The sequence below is a fragment of the Ciconia boyciana genome, chromosome 6, assembly GCF_034638445.1.
Source record: "Ciconia boyciana chromosome 6, ASM3463844v1, whole genome shotgun sequence".
Classification (NCBI taxonomy): domain Eukaryota; kingdom Metazoa; phylum Chordata; class Aves; order Ciconiiformes; family Ciconiidae; genus Ciconia; species Ciconia boyciana.
In genome coordinates, this window is record NC_132939.1 from 66,596,515 (window position 1) to 66,611,018 (window position 14,504).

General features: G+C 42.5%; 1 protein-coding gene across 3 annotated transcripts in view; it reads left to right on the plus strand.

The window, feature by feature from the left end:
• Positions 1-14,504, plus strand: part of SLC35F4 (solute carrier family 35 member F4) — a 131,430-nt gene that overhangs the window by 95,759 nt on the left and 21,167 nt on the right. For 2 of the 3 annotated variants that reach the window (XM_072864679.1, XM_072864680.1), the window contains exon 2: positions 11,608-11,796. The exons of the other annotated variant lie outside the window; for it this stretch is intronic. In XM_072864679.1, coding sequence (XP_072720780.1) covers positions 11,608-11,796 — 189 coding nt within the window. The remainder of the gene's footprint in view (positions 1-11,607; positions 11,797-14,504) is intronic. 3 annotated transcript variants of the gene reach the window in all.

The window sequence follows — 14,504 nt, forward strand, 5'->3', positions numbered from 1 at the left end:
TTTACAGATCAGCAAAGATTTTAGCAGGGATTCCCAAAGAATCCTAATGGGGTAGGGCAGCCAGATTCCCAGGAGCACTATGCCTGTCCCCCCTTTCCTTCCCAAGCACGGGGAGAGCACGTGGAAGAGATGCTGCAGCAACCTGGGCTCTGGGCCTGTGTGCTGGGAGGAGAGCGGGGGAGCAGTGCACTCTATGTTGGCAGTTTTCAAGCAGTGGAGGTTTGTGGCTCCCTAGATATCTTCTGGTAGAACCACAGAAACTGCTGACTCCTGGATAGTGGAGTGAAATCCAGGCAAGAAGACTCCTTCAGTAGTGAAGAGGCACCCAGGTGCTTGCAGATCACTGGTCAGAAAATGCTGCTCACCTGGAAAGAAATGGAGCAGAGACAGCTACCAAGAAGGGTTGGCGCATGGGCTGAGTGGTTCTGGAGGATGTGAGGTGTGTATCAAGCTGAGACCACAGCCACCAAATACTTTTGGGAATGTGTCTTCATCCCAGTCTGGCCAGCCCTCACTCCCCAGCATGGCATCAGCTACAGCGAGAGGACTGTATGTACGTGAGTGCCTGAGCCAGGTCAGTTGTACGAACGCTGCACAGAGGAGACTTATCCCAAATGTGCCATCGTGGAAAGGCAGGGGAGGGACCTGTCAGAGCTATTACCCCAAGGACAGTGGAGAAAACAGTCGGAAGTATCTCCTGGGATTACAAAATGCAGCAATACAGTAAGGAATACTTACTTTTGCAGCACCTGCTTACCTATAAAATGTTCTTTTAACCCACCCTTCTGCAAATGTGCTTAATTAAGCTCTAAATCAGGCAAGGAAATTGAAGCACATGCTTAATGCATGTGCCACAGCACTGCCGTGGACTGAGCCTGAGACGGTCAGATTTGGACTCATCCAGATGCATCTAAACGTAAGCCTCGGTAAGTACTAAGAAAGTTGTCTGAGCTTCCTGGAGTCAGCAGGAGAGCTGGGCACCTGAGAGGTGATTCATCTCCTAAGATTGGTATCTGAGGGAGCTGGAATGAATCACTCTCTGGAGGCGCCCATCAAACAGGAGAGGCAATAGTTTGTGTAGGAGGGAAATACAAGCAATTTGATACTGAGTTGTGTGTCAGTGTGCTGACTGCTTTTACACTCGGATCTTAGGAGACCCATGAACCAGCCTGGATTTATTGTGCTGTTTCTTGAAAGTAGAAGCTATATCGTAATTATTTAATAATGAGATGCATATGAGTGATTTCTGGAGTGTCCTGGGTCTAAACGCCTTTCACAACGACTTTATGTCAAAGCAGCCTCATGGCTTTCATTGAAGCTACTCTTGATTTACTGCAGTGAAGGTAAAAATGAGAGTTTAACTCAGAATGTCCATTTCTTTTTAGAAATGTCTCTAAATTTTAGCAATGACAAGATTCATTTTCAAAGTATTTCTTATAGAGATTCATAACCTTTTATTTTGGAGTAAAGTGTATAAATTGTGAAACTATTGGAGGCGCATCTGGTATAATTTATTACAAAGTTTGTAACAGGTTTTCTTTAATGGGACGGTGTGCAGCTTTGAATCAAATGATTCGTGTTTATCTGTTGCTTAGTCAGTGCTGAAGTGGTGCAAAGCTGGTCTGATCCCAGGCCAATGAATCCTGCAATTGGCTTGAGCTGGTGTCGGATCAAGCATATCTGGGGAAAAGTAAGTCATGTCGGTCCGTTGCAGCGAAGGATATCCTTTTAAATGTGTGTTCAAGGGACTCATTCAGAAGTTGTTATTGAGGTGGTCTCATAGGGGCTGTTTATGTAAGGAAAAGCTTAGAATAAAGTCCTTGCTCCAGAGCTGCAATAAGGGGACAAAGGCTTGTAAGTCCCTGGGGTTATTCCCTCAAACAGGTATGTGTTGGCTTCACCTGAATAAAAACATCTGACTGTCCGGCTACCTCCTCCTCACGGAGTAGTCTGGTGTGGAAGTACCCCCATTGTCCTCAGAGGCTGAGCCAAAGCTCACTAAAATCAGTTGGTCTTCCCAGGAACTGCATTGGGGATTGGATCAGTCCCCATGATCTGGAGTTGTTTGCTGGCATGGGCTTAGCTTGGCTGGACACCGAGGTGCAGACACACTTCTGGCTGCCTCTACACTGCCCTCTTCTTCCTCTGCAGCACCGGGGCAGCTTGGCTTGGCTTTCCCTGGCAGCACTTAGCCAGAAGGTTGCCCTCTGAGATGTTCATGGTGTGGAGGGGTCTTACAGTTTTTCACGCAACTTCTTTGCGAGTGGAGGGAGTGTATTTGTGTGCCTGGTCCTGCCTTTCCCAGGCTTCGTTCTGGATACAGTGTCCAGATTGGTAAGGAAGGAGCACTAAGCAGAGGCTCTTTGCATGGGAAGAGTTCTGTGCTGAAGGAGATGTTCATACCCTTACTGGAGGACAGTGTTTTCTAACTCCAGAGTTGTCACAGCTAAGTATGAGATTTTGACAGAGTGTTTGTTTTTCAAGGCAAATGGAGATGCCAGCAACATTTTCTGACAGCAGAATTCAGTCCAAAACATTCCACTCCAAATGGATGTTTTAAATCTTTTTTTGTAGATCAATGTAGATTGTTTTGTGTAGAAGTTGTAGAAGTTTTGATTTCAACATATAAAAATCATTCTTCATTTGCAGCACTTTCTTCTACATTCCTTCAAACTCTAAATATGTTATGTCACGCCCAGTAACTTTAAAATATATGTAGCCACTGTGTTTCAAAATACATACTCCAGCTGCCAGTTCCACTACAGATGTTCTCAAATAAACTTTTTTCCCAAGATCTGTTGTGACACCCCCACGCTGGTGCTGGTATATTATTTTTGGTATCGCATCAATGGAATTCATTGTCAGTGCTTAAATAGAGGCAGTGATAAATTTGTTTGAGTTATGCTGAAATGAGGATGGAGAAAAAAGTCTTCTTGGCTTAAAGTGAGTAAGGAGGAAAAAAAGCCAGGGAAAAAATATTTCCATGCTTTTAACTATACTTTCAGTAAAATGTAGGTGGATGAACAAGTGGAACAAAGATTTGAACAGAGATGCAGGTTTTTTAATAATTGTCTTTATGTGTTTTGAGGAAGGGTCTCGATCCAGAGCAATACAAAGAGCAGCCATTTACTTCAGTAAGAAACAAGTTGAGAAGTCCTCCAGAGATAGCTGGCCATTACGCTCATGCATCAGGGCTTCCGAAAAGGCGGTTGCTTATGGCCAGCAAAGCCTTTATATGCTTCCTGCAAAGGTCTTTTTTTGTTTGGTTTTTTAATGGTTGCAGCTGTTGAACATAATGGATTTTGCAGCCTGGATTCGCTTTGTGCTGCAGTCCCCAGTCGGAGGTTTTAGGACACAGCATTGGATGCAGACCATGCGCATCATATTCCCTGGTTTGCCTGGAAAGCATCCATCTCAGAGCAGGTTCTTCATAAGAAGAACATGCAGCTAATGTGCGGAAAGATGGATTTACAGACTTGCAAGTGTTTATCAGGTTTGCATGCAGAAGCCAAGGCATCAAGCATATGGCAATTCATATGCGATCAGCATTCTCAGTGCTCAGCAGCCAGCTGTGGGGATCTGGGGAGATGAGAATCAACCATTGCATGAGTGGATGCCTTTGTGCAACTTATTTAGCAACTATTTCCCACTTCCCTTATCTGCAAAAGGTGAATAATCATATATATATCTACCCATATGACCTGGCTGTATTGAGCATAAATGGAAGCTCCTTGACTCTTCAATATATGTGTGTTAAATCTCAGTATTATTACTACTACTACTTCTTCTAATAGTAACACGGTGCATTTGCATGTAGTTTGTGTACAGATCTCACCATCTTTCCATTCCAAGCACAGCCAGTGTGTACAAATGCTACACCTTGTCTTGCTGGGGGCTTTCACAGACCTTGAAGTTTATATGAACAGATGTCACTGATGCTCTCACTGCAGATTTCACCTAGCAGATCAGATCAGGCACTGGGACAGTAGCATGATGTAGCTTCCATATTGGCAGTGCAGTCCAAAATCATCTTCTGTGTGGCAACCAAAGAAGCTGGGAGCAAATACACGCTGCGGATGCTAGGACCAAGAGGAATCCCAGGTTGTTTTCACAACTGATGTGGACCACGCACAGATGGTCCTGCCCGATTCTGGTTGTTTTAATTTAATTCCAAATTCCTTAAGTTGCCAGATCTCATAGTGTTAGATGCAGATGCACTCAACTCCTTCTCATTAGCTCTTTATATTTCTTTTGCTCAAAACTGACTTACGGTATTGCAGTTGTCAGTCTCGGGCACATCTTTTCTCTTTGATTTAATGGTGCATCCTCAGTCTATCCAGTTATTGTCAGGTTTTCTTGCTGTTTGTATATTGGTTTAGATTGTTGTGCTTCCTTTCCAGATCTTAGTTGTAAGTGGAATCAAGGTCCATGGCCATATTGTTCAGTAGTCTGGATCTTAAATCAGGAGAAGTTAGTACCTTGGGACTAGGTCCCAACACCGTTACCATCATAAAGCCAAGGAGATGCAGGGCTGGAAGGTGACTTCAGGAAGTTATCTGTGTCATCCCTCCTCTAAGGTGGAGTCAGATACACCTTGGTCATCCCTGACAGGTATCTCTGTCATTTGTCTCTGCTGTGACACCATTTTTTAGGCACTTAATGGTCACTGTGGTCAGAGCTTTCCTTCTCCCCATGTGGGATATGGGATGTGGGACGTGAGAGTGGTCTTTTCCTGAATGTTGGATGGTGTAACAGGGAGAAGCCGTGGCACTGCCATCGCAGTGTCTGTTCCGATCTGGAGCGCAGGGAGGTGGGAAGCCACATGGGTGAGATTTGGTACCTAAGCACAAGATGTGACTAGTGTGTACGAGGGGGATTTTTTTGACTGTCTAACTTGGATTTCCTCCCCTGACAATTAGGCTGGAACTGCTCATCTGGAAGGGTAATTAGGTGCAAGGGTGTAGAGTGACACATCCCTTGATCAGGCACTAAGTTAGTTACAGGATGTGAAATTTATTTACTCCCTCTGCTGCCTCTTTGTTCGCTTTATTGCAAGGATAGGAGGGCACGTGGAAGCTGTTGAGATTTCTAATTGTAAGTGAAGTTGCTGTCTGCTGATTTGAAGTGAACGGCTGTGTACAGACACTGAAGGGATAATTGGCAGAAATTGCTGATGGATGTCACTGTTAAACTACAACAAAAATATCTGCTTTTTTGCTTTCTGCTCTTGACAATAGTTAATCATAGTACAAGAGAAATGCTGTACACCATCACTGAGTCATTTGCTTTTCATTAAAATGTGAAATTCTTTTTTTCCCCTAGGACAAAAAAAAATTGTTGTAACCTTCTTGTCCCCTTCAAACATAAAAACTTTCAGAACAAGCAAATAGTAAATGAGCAAGGCACTACTTTGAACGGGCATATGTGCATAACTCTAATACACAGAGACCATTGCATTGTCTCTGAAGGATGTGTTTAAATGGAATCTCCAAACGTCTGAGACATGGTGAAATGATTTTTCTTCACTGATCAAGAGATGCTTATTCGTCAAACCTGTGTAGCACGCTGTCTGCAAAGACACCCTCCCTATTGTTTGTTTGCTTGGTTTTAGTAAATGTAATTACGGCTTCATGTCCTGAGTCAAACTGCTGGTTCTGAACTCATTAAAAGCTGGGGAGAGTTTGCCCTTCAATTTTAACCTCCCAGGTCAGCTGTTATCTTCAAGTATGTCAGTGTATGTATGCCCAGACAGCTTGGCTGATTGTACTGAGTTGCTGTGGGTTTACACCAGTGTAATGAAGGGCTGGATTTGATTTCACAGGCAGTCCCTTTGGCTGAAATAAGATAAGCTATGGACCTAACTCGCCGTTGGATTGATGGTGTTGGATAGCCCTGCCCCCAGTTGTGTGCTAACAGTAGCAAACAATCCAATTAAAGCCATAGCTAATCCAACCTAATGAGGTTTTATTGTTGTAAAATGGACAGAATAAGCTCTCTTCACCTCTACCAACAGCAGTGCAACTCAGTCCCCTTTCCTGTAGGTCCATGTGCATCTGATATTTCCCTGGCCACAAAATTCACATCATCTTCTCCTTACTGCACAGCATTAAGACCAGAATTTCCTTGCAAAAGTCTCCAGCCTTCATGATGATGAACTGAGTGTTATCAACGTGAGCATATGTACAGGCTGCTGGAAACAATAGGCTTGTGATGTGTGAGCGAGTTTGTCATCGCTGCGGATGCTCACTCTAACAGGTAACATTGCAGTGTAAAGGAAATGTTGTCAATTCTTTCACTGGTGCCCAATTTAGCAGGAACATTCAATTGACGTACTTTCCACATAACACCAGACTGGCTTCTACCTCCATCCATCTGTCAAAACACAGCAATTGTTTCTGTGGCAGTGGTATGAAGACATCATTTTGTCAATGCAAAAACAATGACATATTAGGAACTGAGATTTTGAGAACATGGTAAAATAAGTATATTTTAATACTGAATGAGTAGAAGGTAGATTGTAGATGCCTTGACTGAGTTTTTGGAAAAGCCAGGCTCTCTCCCTGACTACAGTGGTAGCCATAGCTGACCACTGCTCTGCAGGGCTTTGGGAACATAATACAAAGAAACTGTCCATCTCATTTACATCATCTGCTTAACCATTGATTTAGTTGTGTAAATCAAAAAAAGAGTATGTATTTTGGCGCATACCAGCAAGCCAGATGTTGCTGTCTCTAAATAAGCAAACACTTTGTGTCGGTAATCCAGTGTCATGAATGCACGGATGGCTTTCGGAAGGGAATTTAATTACCTGTTTGAGAAGTTCTAAATTTCCATCAGAGCAGTTGGTTAAAAAAGAAAAGAAAAAGAAAAAATCAATTCTGTGATGACCTGGCCATAAAAATTACTTCCAGGGCTGCATTTTTATGTTGCATTGATTATTCTACTGGCAGTCCATTCGATCTGTTTTTAGTAACAACTTTGAGACCAGAAAAGTTGTCCCAAATGAAGTGGCGTGGGGTTTTTTTGTATTCCAAGCACTGCTGTCACATGTTAAATATGTCATATTCATTAATATAATCTGAAAAGAATTGGTTTTGAACCTCAAAGCATAATCCCTTCTCTCCAAGCCCCCTGTAAAATAACAAAGTGATTTTTCTAGCCAAGGTGAGGACATATTTTCTCACTGTGTGAGCTGCATATGGAAATCTGTATATGAACAAAAAGCCACAAGTCATGTATCGCATCTTTCAGAGGGTCAAGGGGCAAGGGAGCTGCGCATAGTTTACAGATGGATGGTGAAAATGGTTGTCATGACAAGGCACACGCTGCTGGTTCCTGGTTTGAATGGACACGGCGGCAGCAGCGCATGGTGGTCACCTCCTCCCGCAGGCGGGTCAAGAACGTGAAAAGGCGTGGACTTCAGTGATGTTAATCATGTGGTCTAGGTTAGCCACAAGCATAATTACCTTGCTAAATTGAAGTACACTGGGATAAGTATATAATAATTAATGCAAGACAAGGACAGACTTTGTCAGAAGCATGTGGAAAGCCACGGGTTCCCCTTGCTGGTGTCCCTTTGGTCTCCATGTGCAGAGAAATAGCCTTACTTCTTATGCTATAAAGCATCCACATTTGCAAGGCAAGGAAGAAGATTTGCTGAAGCAGAATAATAAACTAATCGTAAAAAATGGGAAGGAGCAAGGGTTTGTTTTTATCCAATAATGAAAAGTCATCCAGATGGATTTAACTCATTAAGACGTGCTTGATACAATCATGTGTGGTCCTTTCCAGTTCTCCCTTTCCTCCTTTGTCAATCCCATGGGCTGAGTGTTGCTTTGACACTTGATTATAACCTCCAAGTAATGAAGGAACACTTCTAGCAGCAAGATCTGGCAGTCTGGCAAGGTTTTTCCTGTTTGTTAGGTTTTTTTCCCAATCTCTTCCAGTAGCCCCTTAAAATATCAAATGATGCCTAAAATGTAGATTTGTTCTCAGCCTGCGATTCATCTCTGCTAAAGCCACGAACTGTCTTCATGCTCAGCATTGATTGTGTCAGTCTACAGAAACTGGATGAGGCCTCTGTACACAGTGAGTTACAGGTATCTGTGCAACCTCTTACATTGAGTAGTCAGGTTAAAAGAAGGTCAGGTAAAGTAGTCAGGTAAAAAATCCCACTCAGTGTAAATGTCTCTGCTCAGAATGGTTGTCCAAGGTCAGGTTGGATGGGGCTCTGAGCAACCTGGTCTAGTTGAAGATGTCCCTGCTCATTGCAGGGGAGTTGGACTAACTGACCTGTAATGGTCCCTGCCAACCCAAACTATTCCATGATTCTATTATCCCTAATAATAATAATAATAATAATAATAATAATAGTGTAGCCATAGGGAGATGCAGATAGTCCCAGGAGACTATTTTTCTCATCCTAAGGTTGACATCTAAAATAAGTCAAATGAATCCAACCCAAGCAGTGTCACTCCTCCTTTGGAGGAGGTGTATTATGGTAGCTTTTTAGTACATCGTTGCTTCTCCGTTTGCACGTGGCAAGTTGTGGCAGCTGTTGTCCTCTCTGGAGAGGACATGGTTTCACTGCCTAAGACTGTAAGTTCTCCATAAGCGTGTGGGATTTATGAAGGTATATGGAAGTTCAATGGAAAATGCTGCTCTTGATCCCTCTAAATTTGGAGGGTCTTAGTGGATCCCTGCTTGATAGCTGATAATTGCTGTGTGAGACAAAGAACCGGAGTTATGTGACTTCTGCATTCCCTTCCTCTCATGTGGGGTAACTTTGCACACGTGGACCTTTCAGTGCTGTACTGTGTAAATGGTGATTTGTTGTCCTTGCTGCTGATACCAGGTTCGGGTGAGTTAGCCCAGCATATATCTATTCACCTTCCTTGTCAAAGTATAGCCTTAAAATATGTTCCAATTCAGTAGCATTAGATGGCCCAGGCCTTCTAGCTGTAACAATGAAATATTGATAAATTGCTGTGCTATCTGATTGCTTTCAAGCATAAGGGAAGAAGAATTCAGTAAATCAAGCAGTGACTTTCGATTAAATGCAATCTCTTCAATTGCAGTTTTGGTCTCAACTGCTGAGTTTCTCAATGTACAGGAAGAGATTGATGCTGCTTTGTTGTACCAGATATAAATAACTCAGAGCTCTTTTTGCATGTGAAGAAAAATAGGTTTCCTTGAAATTTTGGTTGTGGATCATCTGCTAGAATTCTGCTGAGTGTAATGTGAATCTTGATCTTGTTCTAAATTATATCTGAATTGGGATGTAGCATGTGTCTTTCAACTTAATGAAATCTCTTTAAATGATGCATATCAAAGTGAGTAGTGATTTGGGTCGAGGCATCTTGGTGGCTGATTCTCTGAGGACAGGCAGTCAGCAAACACTTTCTGAAAATAAAACTTCTTTAAGTTGGGGACCTGGAAGTTCGTTAGTGCCTTTTTGATTATTTAGCCCAAAACGTACTGATTGTCTTAATCTCGTGGAGGCTGGAACTAACTTTCAGCTGTCAAATAAAGGTGTTGTGCTGCTTCTGGTGGGGTGAATGGCCCAGGACTGCCATTTCTAATGTACTTTTCAACCTCGGAGCGACTTGCAAGATGTTTACAAAGTAGGTAATGTTATCCTTGTTTGTTACAAGTGGGAAGAGTAAGGCTTGGAGTTACGAAACGAGTAGAACAAAGTCATGGGGGGAGTTGTGTGGCTGTTAGATTGTGATTTTCTCCATTAAAAAGAAAATATATGAAGGTGAATGGCTTTTTAAAGGTCTGAAAATATCCAGTAGGCTCTAAAAAGCTCTGTAGTGCTCATCAAAAAATGAAGAGAGATGATACAGTGCTTAGACAATATATGTCTTAATCCTTCAAAGTCGACTTTTGTGGGTCTACTGTCATGGACTGTGGCTTGTATACTGCATTGATTAAATTTGTAGAACTGTGTGGCAAGGTGGGACCTGGACTTGGGCATCCTCTTTGTGTCAGAGTTCCCTCATACTGGACAGAGGACAAAGGGAAGAGCATCTTTGAGAAAGATCATCTCTAGGGCGTTAGCTGCTGGTTCAGTTGCTTGTCTACTTGGGGGGTAAAAGCTGACCTTGGAGGCTCTAAATAGGCTGAGAGAGGATTTTTCTCTATAATACCGTATTCTATACATGTCTTCCTTTGCGATCTTTGTAGTTAGACCTGGTGAATCAAACATAGCTCTAAGTTCATTGAAGGTTATATGAACCCTCTGAACTTCCTCTGGCAAAAGAGTGTTGACTTGATTCATGCAGTCTCTTGAACCTTGAATACAGTCCTTGCTTTAGAGTATACTTTTATGTTGTTTTTTGACATGGAGTTATTTGCACAGTGTACTTGAATGGCTCATGTTGCAATGAAGAATGTTGCCCTCTGAGATGTCTGCCATATTTGTTGCACATTTGGCACCTTACACATGGGGTTTGTGTCTATTTTTGTATTCTTTACAATGCGAAATAGGTGTGATTGTCAAATTAAATTCTTCCAAGCCATGGCGACGTCAGTGGCTGCTCTGGGTATATGCATCTTCCATAAGTTTAGGTAAGATGGTCACCAGTTGAAGTAGCAGCTGCAAAACAAATGGTGGGTGATCTCAACTGACCATGAACACACATTTATACTTACTAAAATGTCCTGTCATCTTGACTTTCTGAGAAGAGGACTCTTGTGCTGCTCATGTGTTGACCTCTTACACAGACACCTTCAATAAATTCGGGAGTACATAGAAGATCACCAGGCTCACTCTGCCAGATTCCAGCACCGCATTCTTTTCTGATGTTTGCTGGTTCTTAATCCAGTCCTTCAAGCTCTTACTCATAAAATGTGGTGTCCTTCTCACTGGCAAACTTTTCATCTGGTACCACTGGTATTTCTGGGACCTGGGTCTTGTCTGCTGCCTTGTGCCTCTATACACCCTCTGTGTGAAATGCAGCGTCTTGGTGTTGTCTGCACCTAGCAGAAGAAGAAAAAGCAACTACTCTGAAGATTTGGTGCATGTAAAGGCTTAAAACTGACATCTTCAATGGTTTAGCAGAAGTCTTCATCCAAAAGACCTGTCAGTGGCCATGGCTTCATTCCATACAAGAGTCTCAAGGATCATTCTGGAGGATGGAAAGGGGAAGCTGTCCTCTGGAGGGACTGTCACCACTGACCCTAGAACGCAGTGGTTCCTCAGCCCTCCTTTCCACCCTAAGGGAGAATGGTGACCTCTCCTTTTGACTGATTCAGTGTCAGTGCTCAGGAAGGGGCCCACGTGAGTACAAATTCCTTTGCCTGTTCAGACCCTATGGATGGAGCTGTGGGGCTAAGAATATACTGCAGCACAGGGCTCTCATTTCTTCAGGGGAAAGACTGGTTTTCATACAGCACCTTTTTTTCTATAAGGGGGGAGAGAGTTAAGTATTTATTTACTTACTTATTTACTTTATTCTTACCAGAGCTGAAACCTTGATTTTTGCAGTGTGCTTCCTTTCTCCCGCTGAATCGTTTGTATGCATTTCACTGACAGAGTGTTTGAAAGCCCCGCTTTCCTCCAGGGAGTTTACAGCCAAACTGATGCAAACTCTTTCTTCTCAGGTGCCTCACGATCATCTGTCATCCAATGCAAGCCAGGAGGCAACTGCCCCAGCAGACACAGAGGCATGACTAGGCAGCTCTCCCCTCTATCTGTTGCTGAAGATTCTGCTGCTCCCATTCTTGAGCTGCAGAATCGAAGTCCCTCGGGAATCTGTCGGCACAGCAGAGTCGAGAGGCAGAGCAGATCAGGTAGGCATAACAGCCGCATTCCCGGCGTCACAGCATGCCTGCGAAAGGCCTCTTTCGTCTGTCTTTTGAAAGATGGTGCAGTCTGAGCATGTTGACATTGGTTTACGGTGCTGCGAACAGCAAAGCTACAAGAAAGTCCTTCCTGTACCTTCCTGTACCTGTGTGCAAGCTGGGGTTAGGCGGGAAGGAAGCAAGGATGGGAGGAAGAGGCCTGGGCCTCAGTAGGAACATGTAATGTGTTAGGTATCTGAGAAATCATAAGGTCAGTAGGCGCAGAAGATCTTGAAAGGATCATTAACGTTAGCACACAAGTTAGTTTTTACGAAGTGGTTATGTTTCCTCAGCTTCAGCCTGGCCAGAGACCAGGACCCTTAAGAGCTAGCCATGTTCCTTCTCAAAGACAATGACAATCTCAGCTCATATGGATGGTCTGATGAAGTGGAAGAGAAGGAGCAACAGGTGGAAGGATATCTAGGGAAGACCATCACAGTTCAGATCTTCGATCAGCTGCACATCAGGGCTTCCGTCAGGCATGTGTCACTTACTTTACTGCAGACGTTTAGCTCAAATGAACCTGTAGGTGTGGTGAACACAGACTTCTTCACCATGATGTGCATCCATCACCAGCAGGGATGGGATGGGAGCAATTACAATATGCAACCACTTGAGTCTGCTGAATTGTATTGTTCAGGAGGAGAGAGCCATTAAATGACTGAAATAATTTAACTGTCCAAGTTCTTTGGAAGACTGTCTGTGTAGATACTGTGAGCAAAAAGGGGAGGAAGAACAGGTTGGATCTCCCTTGCACACTGGAACTGTGGGAGATGAACGTTCCTCTTGTCACTTCACCACTGATGGCAGCAAGAGTCAGCCATTTTCTTCTTGTCTTGAAAAATGGAGGGATCTCATACTCCAGGAGTACTCTCTTGATGGAAACCCTCAGAAAAATATTGGAGGTGATTATTGCTGGAAGGAGTGGATGATATAGCATTTTGCAGTAAAGATCATACCTAAGAGACCAGAAAAACAATTTACTCTAATTTTTGCAGATATCAGGATGAAATAGCTCTGTGCATGCTGGCACTAGGGTACATCCAAAATCAGAATCCATCTTCTCTAGGAAAGGACTTTAGTTCCCTTGAGAAAAGAGTAGTGCCTTGACATCATACTCTTCTAAACATTTATTTTGCATTTTTTAATTTCCCTTTTTATGCTGATCTTCCCTTCCTCATCAGTGAGGTCTAAGTAGGACTGACCTGACAGGTAGGTAAACAAATAGAAATAATATTATTTTCTTGGATGTAGTTGCCAAATAGTCAAAAGAGTTCAGAAGAAAAGCTGTAGGTTTTGGTTTTCCTCATCTCACTCTTCTGAAAAACAAAAGCAAAAGGCTTTTCCGTTACCATCTTGTCACAGAGACATCACAAGCAAGAATTATATTATAGACAAAAGGACCGTGCAAGGGTATTTCTGCTAGCTGCCTTTCAACACAGTTTGCCATTGACCAGTGTCACCTCCATGTGTCACCTGCAGTGTCATCTGCATTCTTTCCCTGTTGTTTCATCCTTGTTGAGTTCTCAGATTGTTTCTGTGCTCTTGACAGGGTAAGTAAGGTTTGTTTCAGACCAAACTAAACGCAGACACCAAGGATTTCTACCACCTTGCTAATTGTAAAATGCTATCTACCAACCACTTTGGCTGATCAATGTGTTTTCTCTTCATGAGCATATCATTCGGTATCTGAACACAAGTGCTGCTTTCTAGCTTACTCCAGCCCCAGCTTCATGACTCGGAAATCCTTAAACGTATTTGGTATGAATTGTGTGCCTGCTCACCATATGTCTTTGAGTTCAAGCCCTGTAATTATTTTTAAAGGTATTTCTTATCTTCTCCTTTTGATTCTTTGATTTCTTATCTTCTCCTTTGATTCTTCTGGCCAAGATTTAGGTGTGCACATCCCATGGATTTTGAAAGCAACTGTCAAGCTACTATGTCACTTTGGCCAGGGATCCATCTCAATTTCACTTAAATTAAATGTAAATATCTAGTCTAGGGAGAGATAAGCACCTCCAGTGCGCTTAGATATATATGAGGATGAAATCGGCTACCTTCTCATCATGCCTGTGTATTGTCATTAAATATAAAGGGGCCCTAGACAACATGTTTAGTTTGAATACACAATTATTTGCTAACTACATTACATGGGATGAATCTTACCCATTAAGCACTTATGAAAACTCCCCACTGTACATTTAATCAGGCTAAAACTTACATAGGTCTTTAAATCCAAGGTAGGATTTGCAACAAGTGTATATTTTTGTGCCTTTCCAAAACATTCAAACCTGGGACTGTACAATCCAAGTTAAATGCTGATGGTAGTGTCATGCATAGTAACAGCAATTACATAGTTATTTGGTAATTGAAAAATAGAAAGTATGGATAAAGGTGTTTTAGTCTTCTGTCATTGTATGATTATTTTAACTGTTAGCTGAAGAAGGACTAATTGCATGGTAGTTTTGCTTAGCAGGAAAACCTGCAAGTGGATGTTACATAATATATTCTTTTTAAGCCATTCTAACTTGTGAATAAACTGTAATTTACCTTTTAATAGAAGATGTCAGTCATTATTAGTACCATAAAAATATCTGTTTTCTCTTAGCAGCCAAAGGGAATGCTAAAATGATGCTTGCCTTTTCAGAGCTGTGTCT